Here is a 19,016-nt window from a genome sequence, read left to right on the forward strand (position 1 = left end):
AATTGTGTGCTTCCTTTCAACAATTATAAAACAAAAAAAATCCCGGATTTCCTAAAATTCCCATTCTTTAGGGTAATTCAAAATTAATTATACATTTTTCAAACTTCCACAATTCCCACATTTTTTGCCCGATTCAAACCATCTTGGAAATTCAAACAACCATTTTTTAACGCTCAGCAAGTTTCCAGGAAATCCAGTTTTTTTTCTCTAACCTTATTTCCAACCTTTTTTTGGGGGGCGATGAAAACTTTCACATTTTTCAACCCATTTCAACCGTTCCACTGCCAAAATATTTATCTGAGTCAGGAAAAAAAAAAAAAAAGTTTGTTTAGGAACTTGACACATTTGTCGGTTTTCCCCAAATTCCCTAATACCATTGTTCAATTTAAGAAAAATTGTAACTACTTCAACATTTCTTGACCAATTTAAACAATTCCAACACCGAACATTTCACTCTTTAGGACATTCATGATATTAATCTTTAAAAAAAAAAAAAAAAAAAATCCCCCTTAACCAAATTTCCAGGAAGTTCCCATTGAAATGAATGGGACATTCTTAAAAGTTCCACAATTATCACATTTTTCTATCCGATTCAAACTGTTCCAACTTCAAAATATTAAGCCTGTTCAGGAATTGTGTGCTTCCTTTCAACAATTATAAAACCAAAAAAATCCTGGATTTCCTAAAATTCCCAGTCTTTAGGGTAATTCAAAATTAATTATACATTTTTCAAACTTCCACAATTCCCACATTTTTTGCCCGATTCAAACCATTCCACCTTCAACACATTCAATCCATCTTGGAAATTCAAACAACCATTTTTTAACGTTCAACAAATTTCCAGGAATCCCTGTTTTTTTTTCTAACGTTATTTCCAACCTTTTTTTGGGGGCGATGAAAACTTTCACATTTTTCAACCCATTTCAACCGTTCCACCGCCAAAACATTTATCTGAGTCAGGAAAAAAACAAACAAGTTTGTTTAGGAACTTGACACATTGTCGGTTTTCCCGAAATTCCCTAATACCATTGTTCAATTTAAGAAAAATTGTAACTACTTCAACATTTCTTGACCAATTTAAACAATTCCAACACCAAACATTTCACTCATTAGGACATTCATGATATTAATCTTAAAAAAAAAAAAAAATCCCCCTTAACCAAATTTCCAGAAAGTTCCCATTGAAATGAATGGGACATTCTTATAAGTTCCACAATTTGCACATTTTTTTTATCCGATTCAAACGGTTCCAACTTCAAAATATTCAGCCTGATCAGGAATTGTGTGCTTCCTTTCATTAATTATAAAACAAAAAAATCCCGGATTTCCTAAAATTCCCATTCTTTAGGGTAATTCAAAATTAATTATACATTTTTCAAACTTCCACAATTCCCACATTTTTTGCCCGATTCAAACCATCTTGGAAAATAAAACAACCATTTTTTAACGTTCAACAAATTTCCAGGAATCCCTGTTTTTTTTTTCGAACCTTATTTCCAACCTTCTTTTTTGGACCGATGAAAACTTTCACATTTTTCAACCGTTCCCCCGCCAAAACATTTATCTGAGTCAGGAAAAAAAAACAAGTTTGTTTAGGAACTTGACACATTGTCAGTTTTCCCGAAATTCCCTAATACAATTTTTCAGTTAAAAAAAAAACTGTTAGTACTTCAACATTTCTTGACCGATTTAAACAATTCCAACACCAAACAATTCACTCATTCAGGAAATTCATATTAATCTTATTTCTTTTTTTAAATCCCTCTTTCCACAAATGACCAAGAAGCTCCCAAAAAATGAATGGGTACATTTTTCCAAGTTACACAATTCCCCCATTTTTCAACCTACCCAAACCACTCCAACATCAACACATTCCACTCATCTTGGACACTCAAACTGACACTTTCCGGTTTTTCTGGAAATTCCAACTTTTCAACATTCAAACTATTCTTACATTCTGTCAGCATTTCCCTTTAACTTCTGCAATGGAGCATTCACATGCAATTCCTTCAGGAACTGCTTCATCTAGGTCAGGGGTCGGCAACCTTTACCACTCAAAGAGCCGTTTTGACCCGTTTCACAAAATAAAGAAAACAATGGGAGCCACAAAACTCTTTTGAAGTTCAAACTGATATAAAACGGCGTAAAAAAAATTTTTTTCTTTGTGCTATTTATAAACCAGGGGTCTCAGACAATAAGAAATGTTTATGTTAGTGGGGCCCGCAAGTTTTATATGAATGCCGCTTGACAACATCACATTTGCCAACGATCCCAATTATTCTGGTGATTCCAAAATTTCAGGGCATCTATTCTTACGAATGTCTATTGATTTTCACCTAAACAACAATAATTAGGGCATGCTATGATGGCACTGCGTTTAGCGACTTCTACAAACGTATCAAACGGCTTGTCAGCCCAGTCACAAGTTGTATGCGGCTTCTACAGACACACGTGAGTGACTGCAAGGCCTAATTGTTCAACAGCCAAACAGGTTACACTGAGAGTTGTGATATAAACTACTTTAACACTCTTACTAATATGTGCCACACTGTGAACCCACACCAAACAACAATGACAAACACATTTCAGGAGAACATCCGCACTGTAACACAACACAAACACAACAGAACAAATACCCAGAATCCCATGCATCCCTAACAATTCTGGGCTACATTATACACCCCTGCTACCACCAAACCCCGCCCCCCCAACCAGTGCACAAAAGGAGGTTGGTGGTAGTGAAGGTGTATATTGTAGCCCGGACGAGTTAGACATGCACGGGGTGCTGGGTATTTGTTCTATTGCGTTACAGTGGGGACTTTCTCCCGAAACGTGTTTGTCATTTTTGTTTGGTGTGGGTTCACAGTGTGGCGCATATTAGTAAGAGTTTTTACGCATATTAGTAAGAGTGTTAAAGTTGTTTATATCATAACCTGTATGGCTGTTGTCCAAGTATGCCTTGCAGTAACTTACATGTGATGATAGCAGCCGCACACTATAAGCGACTACATGCTCTAGAGGACGTTGAAAGCATTGCCATCACGGCACGCCCTCAATGTTGATGTGAATATTATGCCTGGGAGATTTCTGGGAGAGGCAACGAAATTCAGAGTCCTTCCAAGAAAAATCGGGGGTTCAACAAGTTAGCAGCTGAGCCACATCGGAGTGATCAAAGAGCCACGGATCAGTCGTCCTGTCCCCTTAGCAGAAAAACAGCCCCAAAGCATGATGTTTCCACCCCCATGCTTCACAGTAGGTATGGTGTTCTTGGGATGCAACTCAGTATTCTTCTTCCTCCAAACACGACCAGTTGAGTTCGTACCAAAATGGATACATGGATGATACAGCAGAAGATTGGGAGAATGTCATGTGGTCAGATGAAACCAAAATAGAACTTTTTGGTATGAACTCAACTGGTTGTGTTTGGAGGAAGAAGAATACTGAGTTGCATCCCAAGAACACCATACCTACTGTGAAGCATGGGGGTGGAAACATCATGCTTCGGGGCTGTTGTTCTGCTAAGGGGACAGGACGATTGATCCGTGTTAAGGAAAGAATGAATGGGGCCATAAATAAATCTATACATACAGTGGGGCAAAAAAGTATTTATTTAGCCACCGATTGTGCAAGTTCTCCCACTTAAAATGATGACAGAGGTCTGTAATTTTCATCATAGGTACACTTCAACTGTGAGAGACAGAATGCGAAAAGAAAATCCAGGAATTCACATTGTAGGAATTTTAAAGAATTTATTTGTAAATTATGGTGGAAAATAAGTATTTGGTCAACCATTCAAAGCTCTCACTGATGGAAGGAGGTTTTGGCTCCAAATCTCACGATACATTCATTCTTTCCTTAACACGGATCAATCATCTTGTGCCCTTAGCAGAAAAACAGCCCCAAAGCATGATGTTTCCACCCCCATGCCTCACAGTAAGTCTGGTGTTCTTGGGATGCAACTCAGTATTCTTCTTCCTCCAAACACGACCAGTTGAGTTTATACCAAAATGGATACATGGATGATGGAAGATTGGGAGAATGTCATGTGGTCAGATGAAACCAAAATACAACTTTTTGGTATGAACTCAACTTGTCGTGTTTGGAGGAAGAAGAATACTGAGTTGCATCCCAAGAACACCATACCTACTGTGAAGCATGGGGGTGGAAACATCATGCTTTGGGGCTGTTTTTCTGCTAAGGGGACAGGACGATTGATCCGTGTTAGGGAAAGAATGAATGGGGCCATGTTTGAGTTTGAGTTTGAGTTTATTTCGAACATGCAAGCATACAACATGATACATCACAATTTCCAGTTTCTCTTTTCAACATGTTCGAAAAGGAGTAGGAAGAAGCAGAGCTTATTTAATCTTACCCCTTTTCTTTACATAACAGTTGCTAAAACTTTTGTTCACTTCCTGTTCTCAATGTATATTCCATAAGTAATAAGTAATCACAATACAAATAAATAAATAATTGGTGAAGTAAGTTTTATTCCATACGATGAGATAAGTCAGATTATTTTGAGAATGAATGGGTGAGTAAAATCAGAATGTTTATCATGGTTCTTCATTTTTGTACTTTGTAAACACTTCCAGTTTGAAGAGTTTCTTGAAGGGGATCATATTAGTACATTGTTTGATTGCTTTGCTTAATCCGTTCCATAATTTAATTCCACATACTGATACACTGAAGGTTTTAAGTGTTGTACGTGCATACAAATGTTTTAAATTACATTTTTCTCTAAGATTACATTTCTCTCCTTTTGTTGAGAAGAATTGTTGTATATTCTTGGGAAGCAGGTTATAGTTTGCTTTGTGTATAATCTTAGCTGTTTGCAATTCCACTACGTCGTGGAATTTCAGTATCTTTGATTCAATAAATAAAGGGTTTGTATGTTCTCTATATCCAACATTATGTATTATTCTAACTGATCTTTTTTGTAACACTGTTAGTGAATGAAGTGTTCTTTTGTAATTATTTCCCCATATTTCTACACAGTAACTCAGATATGGTAACACTGGTGAGCAGTAGAGAATATAAAGTGATTTTTGGTCTAGAACAGGAGTGCCCACACTTTTTCTACAGGCGAGCTACTTTTCAATTGACCAACTCGAGGGGATCTACCTCATTTATATATATCATTTATATTTATTTATTTATGAAAGAGACATTTTTGTAAACAAGTTAAATGTGTTTAATGATAATACAAGCATGTGTAACACATATAGATGTCTTTCTTTCACAAAGACAAGAATATAAGTTGGTGTATTACCTGATTCTGATGACTTGCATTGATTAGAATCAGACAGTAATGATGATAACGCCCACATTTTCAAATGGAGGAGAAAAAAAGTGGTCCTTTCTGTACAATACCACATGAAAGTGGTTGGTTTTTGGCATCTAATTCATCCAGCTTCCATACACTTTACAAGAAAAACATTGGCGGCAAATTCCGTAGCTTGCTTGATTGACATTCACGGCACCCGAGGGTCTTGTGAGATGACGCTGGCTGCTGCCAGTTCATTATTATGAAAAAATGACAGAGAGGAAGGCGAGAAAGACTTTTTATTTCAACAGACTTTCGCGCCGTCCCTTCCGTCAAAACTCTAAAGGCCGACTGCACATTTCCTATCTTCACAATAAAAGCCCTGCTTCATGCTGCCTGCGCTAACAAAATAAGAGTCTCGGAAAGCTGGCGTGCACAAGTGATGTGCACGCCAGCTTTCTGAGGGATCGCTTGTGCACGCCGGTTTTCCGAGACTCTGTATTTAGTTAGCGCAGGCAGCATGAAGCAGGGCTTTTATTGTGAAGATAGGAAATGTGCAGTCGGCCTTTAGAGTTTTGACGGAAGGTACGGCGCGAGAGTCTGTTGAAATAAAAAGTGTTTCTCGCCTTCCTCTCGGTCATATTTTCATAATAATGATCTTGCAGCAGCCAGCGTCATGTCACAAGACCCTCCGGTACCGTGAATGTCATTTAAGTGACGTCTTGGTGAAGATTGATGATCACTAATTTATAGGTCTATTTTTTTTTAAAAAGCCTGGCTGGAGATCGACTGACACCCCCCCCGCGGTCGACTGGTAGCTCGCGATCGACGTAATGGGCACCCCTGGTCTAGAACATATTTGGCTTTATTCATTATTGATGTATTTCTTGCAACTTTATGTTGTATATTTTTTTTACATGAGATTTCCAGTTCAATTTATCATCAATCATTATACCTAGAAATTTGGTATAATGTATCGTGAGATTTTGAGCCAAAACCTCCTTCCATCAGTGGATGGTTTGAATGGTTGACCAAATACTTAGTTTCCACAAATAAATTCTTAAAAAATCCTACAATGTGAATTCCTGAATTTTTTTTGCACATTCTGTCTCTCACAGTTGCAGTGTACCGATGATGAATATTACAGACCTCTGTCATCATTTTAAGTGGGAGAACTTGCACAATCGGTGTCTGACTAAATACTTTTTGGCCCCACTGTCTGTTGGCACTTCTGCAAGCATGCAGTACATTTGGAACGTATGAAAAGTGGAAATAGTACCTGCTGCGCGGTAATAAGTTCTAGTGCAGTACTAGTAGTCCAGTACTAGTTTTACTACTGTTGTTGTCATTCTGTCACGCCCACTTTTGTCCCGCCCGGCCTGTCCTCATTTAACCCCGTTAACCAACTCGTTACCACGTTAACCAACTCGTTAGCAACTAGTTAGCAATTACAACTAGTATTTTATCGGAATAAAAAAAAGACGAAGTTTAGTGCTCGACTCGTCCCTGAGTGACACAGGTGTGTTGTCACGTGACATTGGTTGTTTACCTTGTCTGGCTGCGCAGTATCTTCACACCCGGGCCGCAGTTAGGGACGAACTGGCCTCTTTAGTCGGCTCGTTGAGTGTGTTTTCGGGGCTGAATGTTGGGAATGACGACCGCCGCTGACTCGTCCGACGCCCGCCTCCTCTCCCCCTTTTTCTCCCGCCCCTGGCTCGGTCCGCTGGGGTCAGAGTCTACGCAGGACCCCGGTATAGCTGTCCTAAGCTGCCTGTAATAGTGATATAAACTGTCTAGCAAACATTTTGAAAGTTGTGTATTTTCAAATAATACCATATTTAGCTAAAAAAAAAAAAGAAAAAAGTGTAAGAAAAAAAAGAGCAAAAAAATCGGAATATATTGAGAAACAGACGATTTTTTTAAACTAACAAAAATATGCTGAGTCACCGAGGTCTTTAAACATTTATAGCATGTTTTTTAAATGGAAAATTATGAAAAAGGCCCCCTCATACTTGCCTGATTCAAAATATCAGAATATCCTAAAAGTAAAATAAAATATACTTATACTATAAACAAAGTTTAATAATACTAACTTATGGATTTATTTTTTTTTAAAAATACAACCATAATATACAGACATTCGTATTTTCGTACAGGCAAAAGATACTACAGACACTAGTTTATCCTAATATTATTATTCTATTCTTACATGAGGAAAATGAGTAGTAAAAGTGCAAGAAAAAAAGTAAAAAATAGTAATGTGCGATACTACCAATTTTTAGGCTAGTATCGGCGATACCGATTTGTTACTTTGAGCAAATATAATCCTGCCTGCCAATTTTTTTTTATGTTGTATATTTTCAAATAATTCCATATGTAACAAAAAACAACAGCAAAGTGTAAGAAAAAAACAAACAAAATTGGAGTATATTGTGAAAAATACTTTTTTTTAAACTAACAATAATATGCTTAGTCACCTAGGTTTTTAAACATTTGTAGCATTTTTTTAATGAAAAAATATGAAAAAGGCCCCCTCATACTTGCCTGATTCAAAATATCAGAATATCCTAAAATTAAACTATAAACAAAGTTTAGTAATACTAACTTATGGATTCATTTTAAAAAAATACAACCATAATATACAGACATTCGTATTTTCGTACAGGCAAAAGATACTACAGACACTAGTTTATCCTAATATTATTATTCTATTCTTACATGGGGAAAATGAGTAGTAAAAGTGCAAGAAAAAAAGTAAAAAATAGTAATGTGCGATACCACCAATTTTTAGGCTAGTATCGGCGATACAGATTCAATACTTTGAGCAAATATAAACCTGCTTGCCAATTTTTTTTTTTAAATGTTGTATATTTTCAAATAATATTATATCTAACAAAAAACAACGGCAAAGTGTAAAACAAAAAACAAAAAGGCAAACAAAATCGTAATATATTGAGAAAAAGACGATTTTTTTAAACTAACTATATGCTTAGTCACCGAGGTTTTTAAACATTTGTAGCATTTTTTTAAATGGAAAAAATATGAAAAAGACCCCATTACACTTGCCTGATTGAAAGTATTAGAATATCCAACCATAATATACAGACATTCGTATTTTCGTACAGGCAAAAGATACTACAGACACTAGGTCATCCTAATATTATTATTCTATTCTTACATGAGGAAAATGAGTAGTAAAAATGTAAGAAAAAAAAAAAAAAAAAAAAAAAGACTACAAAATAGTAATGTGCGATACCACCGATATTTAGACTAGTATCGGTGACACCGATCTGATACTTTGTACAAACATGGCTACCAAAGCGGTGAAACTTGCCGAGGGACAACATTGCTGTATATATACTTTTGATTGCTCACATTTAAATTCATAAAAGCAGCAAACTTCATGAATGTTTTTTGTGAGCAACAAGTATGTGCTCCAATCACTTCATCACAAAATAAGAATTGTAGAAATGATTGGAAAGTCAAGACATCTTCTTTCCAAGTGTACGTACACTTCTGACCAGGACTTGTTCCAATGACGGCTCTATAAACAGAAGAATAAAACAGAAGTGTGTGTTTTACACAAAACATTGCAGTGGAAGTAGCGGAGTAAATATTTATTAAGTAGTGAAGCTGTTAGAAGGTCCTGCTTCAAGTTATGTAGAAGATGTCCAGAGCAGTACAAGAAGTACTTCAGCTCACATCAACATGAAAAAAAATGGAGGTCTTTTAAAGAAAAACAGCGGCACGTTTGTCCATCTTCCCTCGGCGCTTGTGCTGATGAATTAACTCAATCAGAGACGTGATGTCAAACAGGATCGAAACAAAAAAATGCTGAGAATGAAGAATAGAAATACCGCATCTCTTGACTGTGTTAAAGCATTCCACTCCCGATGCAGCTTCTTTACATCTTCCCTGGCCCTCAATCCCACTTCTGTGCACCTCCGCTCCAGTCCTCCCCGCGCTCGTTCAAGACCACTTCAGTCCGTCTCCATAGCGCCACTGTGCGTCTCCTTGGACACCATGAGCCTCATCAGTTTCCCGTGGAGCTTCTCGATCTTCTTCACGTCCTGGGCCTGGTCCGTCTTGTACTGCAAACACTGCACGCATGAAGACAGAAGGTCAAAACCTTGGTTGGCCTACCTCCTCTTTGTAGTGGCCGCATCATCACCTCATTGCATGGAGCATGTTGGGCAGCGCACGCACACAGAGTACTTACAAGCAAACACAGTGTGTGGACAGAAAGGGGAGAATGGTCGCATTTTGGTGTAAAAAGTCAAGATAATGGTGAAGTTATGACACTGAAACACCCTCAGGAAGAGCTGCTTTATTTTTATTTTTTTATTATTATTGTTTTTTTTGTCCTATCCAGCTTCTCAGGCAAATTATATAGTTGATGTAAATGCCCATATCGGCTGTTCAGATTTACTTTACAAAAAGTGTAAGATACTTCTCTTGTTGTCTTATTTGAATGTGACTTTATTAAATGTATTTATATTAGGGATGCACCGAAATGAAAATTTGTGGCCGAAGCCGAAAAAAACTTAAACGCTTGGCCGAATAATGAATGCAGTTTTTCACAATTGTTTTAATATTGCATACATAGCCTAGAACAGGGGTGCCCATTACGTCGATCGCGAGCTACCAGTCGACCGCGGGGGGTGTGTCAGTCGATCTCCAGCCAGGCTTTTAAAAAAAAATAGACCTAAAAATTAGTAATCTTCACCAAGACGTCACTTAAATGACATTCACGGTACCGGAGGGTCTTGTGAGATGACGCTGGCTGCTGCAAGATCATTATTATGAAAATATGACAGAGAGGAAGGCGAGAAACACTTTTTATTTCAACAGACTCTCGCGCCGTACCTTCCGTCAAAACTCTAAAGGCCGACTGCACAGTTCCTATCTTCACAATAAAAGCCCTGCTTCATGCTGCCTGCGCTAACTAAATACAGCGTCTCGGAAAACTGGCGTGCACAAGCGATCCCTCAGAAAGCTGGCGTGCACATCACTTGTGCACGCCAGCTTTCCGAGACTCTTATTTTGTTAGCGCAGGCAGCATGAAGCAGGGCTTTTATTGTGAAGATAGGAAATGTGCAGTCGGCCTTTAGAGTTTTGACGGAAGGGACGGGTTTCTCGCCTTCCTCTCTGTCATTTTTTCATAATAATGAACTGGCAGCAGCCAGCGTCATCTCACAAGACCCTCGGGTGCCGTGAATGTCAATCAAGCAAGCTACGGAATTTGCCGCCGATGTTTTTCTTGTAAACTGTATGGAAGCTGGATGAATTAGATGCCAAAAACCAACCACTTTCATGTGGTATTGTACAGAAAGGACCACTTTTTTTTTCTCCTACATTTGAAAATGTGGGCGTTATCATCATTACTGTCTGATTCCAATCAATGCAAGTCATCAGAATCAGGTAATACACCAACTTATATTCTTGTCTTCGTGAAAGAAAGACATCTATATGTGTTACACATGCTTGTATTATCATTAAACACATTTATCTTGTTTACAAAAATGTCTCTTTCATAAATAAATAAATATAAATGATATATATAAATGAGGTAGATCCCCTCGAGTTGGTCAATTGAAAAGTAGCTCGCCTGCAGAAAAAGTGTGGGCACCCCTGGCCTAGAATAAATATTTAGACATGTTTTTCAAATAAAGCAATTTTTTTTATTGAATATTGACATTTTTTTTAATATTCTAGTAGCCTTTGCTTTTCAAAAAAAAGCACAAAGTTTTTCATTTATATTAGGCCTTCAAACAAAACATGCATTCAAAAAAAAAAAATAAAGTGCATTAAAGTGGATAAACCCACAACAAATGAATTATTGTCCTTTTGGTAAAAGTCTGCTTAGCCACAGTAGATAGGCTAATAATGTAAACAGAAGGCTCAAGTAAATCTCAATTAAGTGTGTGCTTGTAACCTCATACACTTATACAGGTAGCCTACACAACAGGCTAATAATGTAAACAGAGGCCCCACTAAATCTCAATTAAGTGTGTGCTTGTAACCTCATACACTTATACAGGTAGCCTACACAACAGGCTAATAATGAGGGGATAGAAAGAGAAAAAAAGGAAGACAGAGGGGGAAATTGTGGGGATAAGACGGGGCATTAGACAGAGAGACAAAAACAACAACAGCAAATACAACAATAACAACAACAACAATAGAACCACACCAGCACATACATAATGTGTACACATATGATCGTAAAAGTGATAGCAAATAAGCAGTTAGTGAAATAAATAATATAGTAATGACAATGAGCATTTTTATATAGCGCTTTTCTCTAGTGACTCAAAGCGCTTTACATCGTGAAACCCAATATCTAAGTTACATTTTTAAACCAGTGCGGATGGCACTGGAAGTGTCTTGCCCATAGACACAATGGCAGGGACTAGGTTGGCAGAAGCGGGGATCGAACTCGGAACCCTCACGTTGCTGGCACGGCCTCTCTACCGACCGAGCTATAACTCCCTACAAGATAGTTAGAAGCTAACGTCCATCCTCAGTCTTCAGTGTTTTAGCTACTTCTAAATCACTGGCCTCCATGGCGACAAAAAAAGTAAGTGTCTTACAAGTATTATTATCACTGGAGGACGAGGAATAGCTAAACATGCTTCACTACACAGCGTAGGAGGATACAATAGCTCACCGCCGTCACAATGTAAACAAATGCCATGGGTGGATCTACACCTGACATCCACTGTAATGATACAGAGTACAAGAGCGTATCTAGTCGATACTACTATGATTACATCAATATTTTTTTATTGTCACAAAATATTCTTATTTTTAATTCATATTACATTCATAAACTCAGGAAAAACATCCCTGGACACATGAGGACTTTGAACATGACCAATGAACTACTTGGTATCGACATGATCCATACCTAAATGTGTGATATCATCCAAAACTAATGTCAGGTGTCAAAGAAGAGAAGAATTAGTGATTATTACATTTTAACAGAAGTGTAGATAGAACATGTTCAAACAGAAAACAACGCGACACCTACCCTTTACATCAGTTTTTCTTAACCATATTATAATTGGTTTATTAGGTATTATATTTTATTGTATGATCCTGTAACTACTTGGTATCGGATCCATACCTAAATGTGTGGTATCATCCAAAACTAATGTCAAGTGTCAAAGAAGAGAATAATTAGTGATTATTACATTTTAACAGAAGTGTATATAGAACATGTTCAAACAGAAAACAACGCGACACCTACCCTTTACATCAGTTTTTCTTAACCATATTATAATTGGTTTATTAGGTATTATATTTTATTGTACGATCCTGTAACTACTTGGTATCGGATCCATACCTACATGTGTGGTATCACCCAAAACTAATGTCAAGTATCAAAGAAGAGAAGAATAAGTGATTATTACATTTTAACAGAAGTGTAGATAGAACATGTTCAAACAGAAAACAACGCGACACCTACCCTTTATATCAGTATTTCTTAACAATATTATTATTGGTTTATTAGGTTTTATATTTTATTGTATGACCTTGTAACTACTTGGTATCGGATCCATACCTAAATGTGTGGTATCATCCAAAACTAATGTCAAGTGTCAAAGAAGAGAATAATTAGTGATTATTACATTTTAACAGAAGTGTATATAGAACATGTTCAAACAGAAAACAACGCGACACCTACCCTTTACATCAGTTTTTCTTAACCATATTATAATTGGTTTATTAGGTATTATATTTTATTGTATGATCCTGTAACTACTTGGTATCGGATCCATACCTACATTGCAACACACGCCGATACGGCCGGTTTAGTTTACTAAATTGCAATTTTAAATTTTGCGCAAATTATCCTGCTGAAAACGTTCTTTAATCGCATAATTACACGGTATTCTGGACGTCTGTGTTGCCGAATCTTTTGCAATTTGTTCAATTAATAATGGAGACGTCAAAGAAGAAAGATGTAGGTGGGAAGCGGTGTATTGCGGCAGCCTTTATCCAGCCATCCATTTTCAACGGCTTATTCCCTTTTGGGGTCGCGGGTGGGCGCTGGCGCCTATCTCAGCTACAATCGGGCGGAAGGCGGGGTACACCCTGGACAAGTTGCCACCTCATCGCAGGGCCAACACAGATAGACAGACAACATTCACACTCACATTCAAACACTAGGGCCAATTTAGTGCTGCGGCAGCCTTTAGCAACACAAAATAAAAATCAAACTCAAATTTACATTAGGTTATTTATAATCCGGGGAGATGGGATGTGAATGGAGGAGGGTATTAGTAAAGGGTTGGAGTTGCCTGGAGGTGTTGTTTTAGAGCGGTTTTGAAGGAATATAGAGATGCACTTACTTTTCCACCTGTTGGGAGTGCATTCCACATTGATGTGGCATAGAAAGAGAATGAGTTAAGACATTTGTTAGATCGGAATCTGGATTTAACGTGGTTTGTGGAGCTCCCCCTGGTGTTGTGGTTATGGCGGTCATTTACGTTCTGGCACTAGTTTGACATGTACTTCGGTATCTGGGAGGTGTAGCGGATTTTATAGACTAGGCTCAGTGCAAGTTGTTTAACTCTGTCCTGCACCCTGAGCATGTGACACTTGTAAACTGTTAGCATGCAAACATGCTAGCAAGCAAACTTTGGCTTGCTAACTTTTTCGTCTATTTTCTTATTTTTTATTTCCTCATCCATACATTTTTGAGTCGTATAACTTGGTGTCTGAAAAAAATGCTGGCTGCTATCACGCTATCGTTAGCACACATGCTAAGTGTTAGCATTTTGAAGTAAACAGTGGTTTATGACAGGTATTTTTCCAACTCACCACAGCGTTGTCGGTGACTTTAATGCAAAGGTTGCCGTCGCAGTGTCTGTACTTGAGCACCACTCTGGCCTTGGACAAAGAAAAACTCAATTTTTCAGCCTGAAAACACGTGCTAACAAGCTAGCATGTGTGAAAGTCCTGTCTAAACATGTGTTTTACCTTCATGGGGTCCGTCAGATACAGTTTTTCGGCCGCGCGGGCAAAGTCCTCCCAAGTTCGAAAGTAAGGCATTATTTTAGGTGTATTTTTAATGAAGTTAAATGAGTAAAATGATTCGTCGTCGAAAACGGAGCGAGAGCGAGGCTAACTTCAGAAGACCACATCAGCAGCAACGCTGAATCCAACCAATCAGAAAGGGAGAGGCCTTGACGTCATAAGTACATCCGGGTAGGATTTTTCAAAACAAAAGTATGAAGAAAAAAAAAGCAAGAAATGCGGTAGAAAACAAATGCATGCTTTTTGTTGATTTAGAATGTTTGTCTGGGGGACAAACATGGATGGATGGATAGTATGTACGCCCATAGACGTGTTTTAAGGCAGGGTCAGCAATATTTTTGAAACTAAGAGCTACTTCTTGGGTACTGATTAATGCAAAGGGCTACCAGTTTGATACACACTTAAGTAAATTGCCAGAAATAGCCAATTTGCTCATCTTACCTTTAACTCTATGTTATTATTAATAATGAATGATATTTATCTTTGTGGAAACCCTGATCATCTTAATGATTTCTCACAATAAATATATAAAGAAACAGATAAATATTTTTGAAAAAAAAAAAGGTATTTCTGTCTGTCATTCCGTCATACATTTTTTTTTTCCTTTTGCGGAATGTTTTTTGTAGAGAATAAATGAAAATAAAATTTTGAAACATAGTTTATCTTCAATTTCGACTCTTTAAAATTCAAAATTCAACTGAAAAAATGAAGAGAAAAACGAGCTAATTCAAATCTTTTTGGAAAAAAAAACAAATTATGGAACATCATTAATATTTTTTCCTGATTACGATTAATTTTAGAATTTTGATGACATGTTTTAAATAGGTTAAAATCCAATCTGCACTTTGTTAGAATATATAACAAATTGGACCAAGTTATATTTCCATCAAAGACAAATCATTATTTCTTCAAGATTTTCCAGAACAACAATTTTAAAAGAAATTCAAAAGACTTTAAAATAAGATTTAAATTTAATTCTACAGATTTTCTCGATTTGCCAGAATAATTTTTGGGAATTTTAATCATAATAAGTTTGAAGAAATATTTCACAAATTTTATTCGTTGAAAAAAACAGAAGCTAAAATGAAGAATTAAATTAAAATGTATTTATTGCTCTTTAAAATAAAAATAAAAATAATTTACTTAAACATTAATTTAAATTGTCAGGAAAGAAGAGAAAGGAATTTAAAAGGTAAAAAGGTATATTTGTGTAAAAATCCCAAAATCATTTTTAAGGTTGTATTTTTTCTCTAAAATTGTCTTTCTGAAAGTTATAAGAAGCAAAGTAAAAAAATTAATGAATTTATCTTAACAAGTGAAGAATAAGTCTTTAAAATATTTTCTCGGATTTTCAAATTCTATTTGAGTTGTGTCTCTCTTAGAATTAAAAATGTCGAACAAAGCGAGACCAGCTTGCTAGTAAATGAATCAAATGTTAAAATAGGAGGCAGCTCACTGGTAAGTGCTGATATTTGAGCTATTTTTAGAACAGGCCAGCGGGCGACTCATCTGGTCCTTCCGGGCACCGCGTTGGTGACGCAGGGTACACAGCATGGAGCGTTACTTCCTACTGGCGCTAACGAGATATGGGTCCGCCATCTTGGAGTGGTGATCCGCTCCACACAGTGCAATTCATTTGTAAGGAGCAATGATGTGTCAGCGCATTTCATTCATCTTACCTCACTGAACAACACTCATTTTCACACGCTTTTGTCTCATACGCGTAACTATGAAACAGGACACATGTTTTATTATTCATAGTTTGCTTAACAGCAATAGAATATTCTTATATGCTATAAGTCAGTGGTTCTCAAATGGGGCTACCTGTCAAAGAGGCAGCTGGCCACACCCCTCCGACTTTCAGGTACGACAGTATAATCTCACTACAACACTAGTAACACAATAAGCAGATAAGGGATTTTCCAGAGTTATCCTAGTAAATGTGTCTAATAACATCCGAATCGCACCCACCTCCCTGTCCCTCACTCTCACTTTCCTCATCCACGAATCTTTCATCCTCGCTCAAATTAATGGGGAAATCGTCGCTTTCTCGGTCCGAATCGCTCTCGCTGCTGGTGGCCATGATTGTAAACAATGTTCAGATGTGAGGAGCTCCACAACCCGTGACGTCACGCGCACATCGCCTGCTACTTCTGGTACGGGCAAGGCTTTTTTATTAAAACTTTATCGTCAATGTTCTCTACTAAATCCTTTCAGCAAAAATATGGCAATATGGCGAAATGATCAAGTATGACACATAGAATGGACCTGCTATTAAATAAGAACATCTCATATCAGTAGGCCTGCGTAACGTAATACACAATTATGTCTGTATAACATATGTGGGCAACCCCCAACCCCTTGGGGGGGGGGGGGGTGCCCACATATGCAGTCCTCTCCAAGGTTTCTAATAGTCAACATTGTCTCTGAAGTTCCACTGGGTGTGAGTTTTTCTTGCCCTTATGTGGGCCCTACCGAGGACGTCGTAGTGGTTTGTGTTGTGGTTTGTGCAGCCTTTTGAGACACTAGTGATTTAGGGCTATATAAATAATCATTGATTGATTGATTGATTGATTGAAATACATACCAAAACAAAATACATATGATCATTAATGAAAAACATGTATTACGTTTGGTCTTGTAACAACAAAAAAGTAGGGCAGGGCGAGAAACTTTTTGTTTTTGTTTTTATATAGACTTTTATTTTGACAAGACGTTTAATAATCAAATAGGAAGTAATGCAGTGAGAAGAGAAAACGATGACTCCCTCTAGCGGTCGTCGGCTAAAAGCGACTGCCATCATCCGTCTTCTAAATTTAAATATGACTAAAAAACGACACATTTAAATTGTTGATAACGATGGCTTTTTTAAAATCTATATTTGATTGATTTAGCCATGACAAAAAAAAACCTGTAATCACTTGCTGTGGTAGTTCATATGTTTTCCACTAGATGGCAGACAACTCACAGGTGGCACCCTGTTGTGGACGTGTGCAAAATAATGATTGCTAAATGACACAATATGTTACTGCAAACTAATTTGGAGTCTTTGTTTGTTTACTTACTACTAAAAGACAAGTTGTCTAGTATGTTCAACATTTTATTTCAGAACAAAATGACAATAATAAACATATGCTTCATGTACCCGAAATTTTTTTTGTTCAAACACAGACAATAATGACATTTTTTCTGGTCCCCTTTATTTAGAAAAGTATCGAAATACATTTTGGTACCGGTACCAATATATTGGTATCGGTACAGTGTTGTTTAGTGTGTTTGGTGACGTTGTACATGTTGACGTTTAAAATTCCGGTGTTCATTGAACGCACCTTGACGTGATTGGCTGAGAGCCAGGAAGTGTCCACTTGTTGCTGTAATTGAGAATTTAAGGAGATTTACGATTAATTTGTTGAAGTAATTGTGCTGAATGACGGGTGGGGGATGATTAAATGTTGTCTTCTCTCTGGCAGCGTGACGTAAGACATTATTTTCAAGAAGCATTAACATAAATTGCCAGCCTCAGTTAAGTTGTCAGGGGTAACGTGCTGCGTCATTCGCTGCCTTCGCGTGCAATGGGAAATTCTAAATTCAGAAGCTAATAACAGACCATTCCTAATCATACTTTTCATAGATTTTCCGGGAGACTCCCGAAATTCAGCGCCTCTCCCGAAAACCTCCCGGGACAAATTTTCTCCCGAAAATCTCCTGAAATTCAGGCGGACCTGGGTGAGGACAGCCTGTTTTCACGTCCGCTTTCCCACAATATAAAGAGCGAGTCTGCCCAATGAGGTTATAACTGTAGAATGATCGAGGGCGAGTTCTTGGTTTCTTATGTGGGTCTATTGTTAGGCAGTTTCATTAAAGTCCTCCCAGCGCGGTAACAACACACAACAACAGCAGTCACGTTTTCGTCTACCGTAAAGCAGTTTGTCTGCCGTAAACAGCAATGTTGTGACACTCGTAAACAGGACAATACCGCCATCTACTTTACATGCATATGGTTAGAAAAATAGTGACAGAGAATAGAACAAGGATGGACAATTCAACCCTTAACTCAACAATGAGTATATGAGTGTTATGTGTGTGTGTATATGTGTAAATAAATGAAGACTGAAATTCAAGTATTTATCTTATATATGTATATATATATATATATGTATATATATATATATATATGTATATATATATATATATATATATATATATAGTATTTTCTTTTTCATGAGGAAAACACAATATTGTGAGAACAAAGTTATCTTAATATGAGAAATATTGTAAGAAAAAAGGTGTGCAGTTTTACATGACTAAAGTCATATATACTGAGAAAAATTTTTTATGAAAAAAAAGTTGCAATATTGTGAAAACAGTTTTCCATCCATCCATCCATCCATCCATCCATCCATCCATGGTGCCTATTTCAGCTTCAATCAGGCGGAAGGCAGTGTACACCCTGGACAAGTCGCCCCCTTGTCGCAGAAAAAAGTTTTCATAAAATAAATAAATGAATATATATATATATATATATATATATATATATATATATATATAATGTATATATAAAATGTATAAGAAAAACATATGCCATTTTACAGGACTAAAGTCAAATATATTGTAAATAAGTATTTTCTTTTTATATGAGGAAAACGCAATATTGTGAGAATAAAGTTCTCTTTATAAAAAGAATATATATATATATATATATTTA

The 19,016-nt window shown here is 37.0% G+C and overlaps 2 protein-coding genes across 2 annotated transcripts in view; both read right to left on the reverse strand.

Annotated features, from left to right (window-relative positions):
* ephx1 (epoxide hydrolase 1, microsomal (xenobiotic)) overlaps positions 1-7,006 on the reverse strand; it is a 29,309-nt gene extending 22,303 nt beyond the window's left edge. Inside the window, exon 1 of the mRNA XM_061894125.1 lies at positions 6,816-7,006. The gene's annotated coding sequence lies outside the window, so the exon portion shown is untranslated. The remainder of the gene's footprint in view (positions 1-6,815) is intronic.
* A 1,862-nt stretch (positions 7,007-8,868) lies between these two features.
* Positions 8,869-14,448, reverse strand: srp9 (signal recognition particle 9). The gene is made up of 3 exons (XM_061894126.1): positions 14,255-14,448; positions 14,096-14,164; positions 8,869-9,366 (listed from the first exon to the last, which is right to left on the reverse strand). Exons 1-3 carry the CDS (start codon positions 14,324-14,326, stop codon positions 9,247-9,249), a joined length of 261 nt encoding a protein of 86 aa, XP_061750110.1. The 5' UTR covers positions 14,327-14,448; the 3' UTR covers positions 8,869-9,246.
* Between the last annotated feature and the right edge of the window lie 4,568 nt (positions 14,449-19,016).

The sequence above is a fragment of the Nerophis ophidion genome, linkage group LG03 (assembly GCF_033978795.1).
Source record: "Nerophis ophidion isolate RoL-2023_Sa linkage group LG03, RoL_Noph_v1.0, whole genome shotgun sequence".
Taxonomy (NCBI): Eukaryota; Metazoa; Chordata; class Actinopteri; order Syngnathiformes; family Syngnathidae; genus Nerophis; species Nerophis ophidion.

Bases quoted from the DNA above. Each gene is read 5' to 3' on its own strand.
- srp9 (XM_061894126.1), bottom strand. From the start codon at position 14,326: ATGCCTTACTTTCGAACTTGGGAGGACTTTGCCCGCGCGGCCGAAAAA. The intron at 14,165-14,254 runs GTAAAACACATG...TCTTTGTCCAAG, and splicing joins ATCTGACGGACCCCATGAAG to GCCAGAGTGGTGCTCAAGTA. The intron at 9,367-14,095 runs GTGAGTTGGAAA...TCATGCGTGCAG, and splicing joins AAGTCACCGACAACGCTGTG to TGTTTGCAGTACAAGACGGA.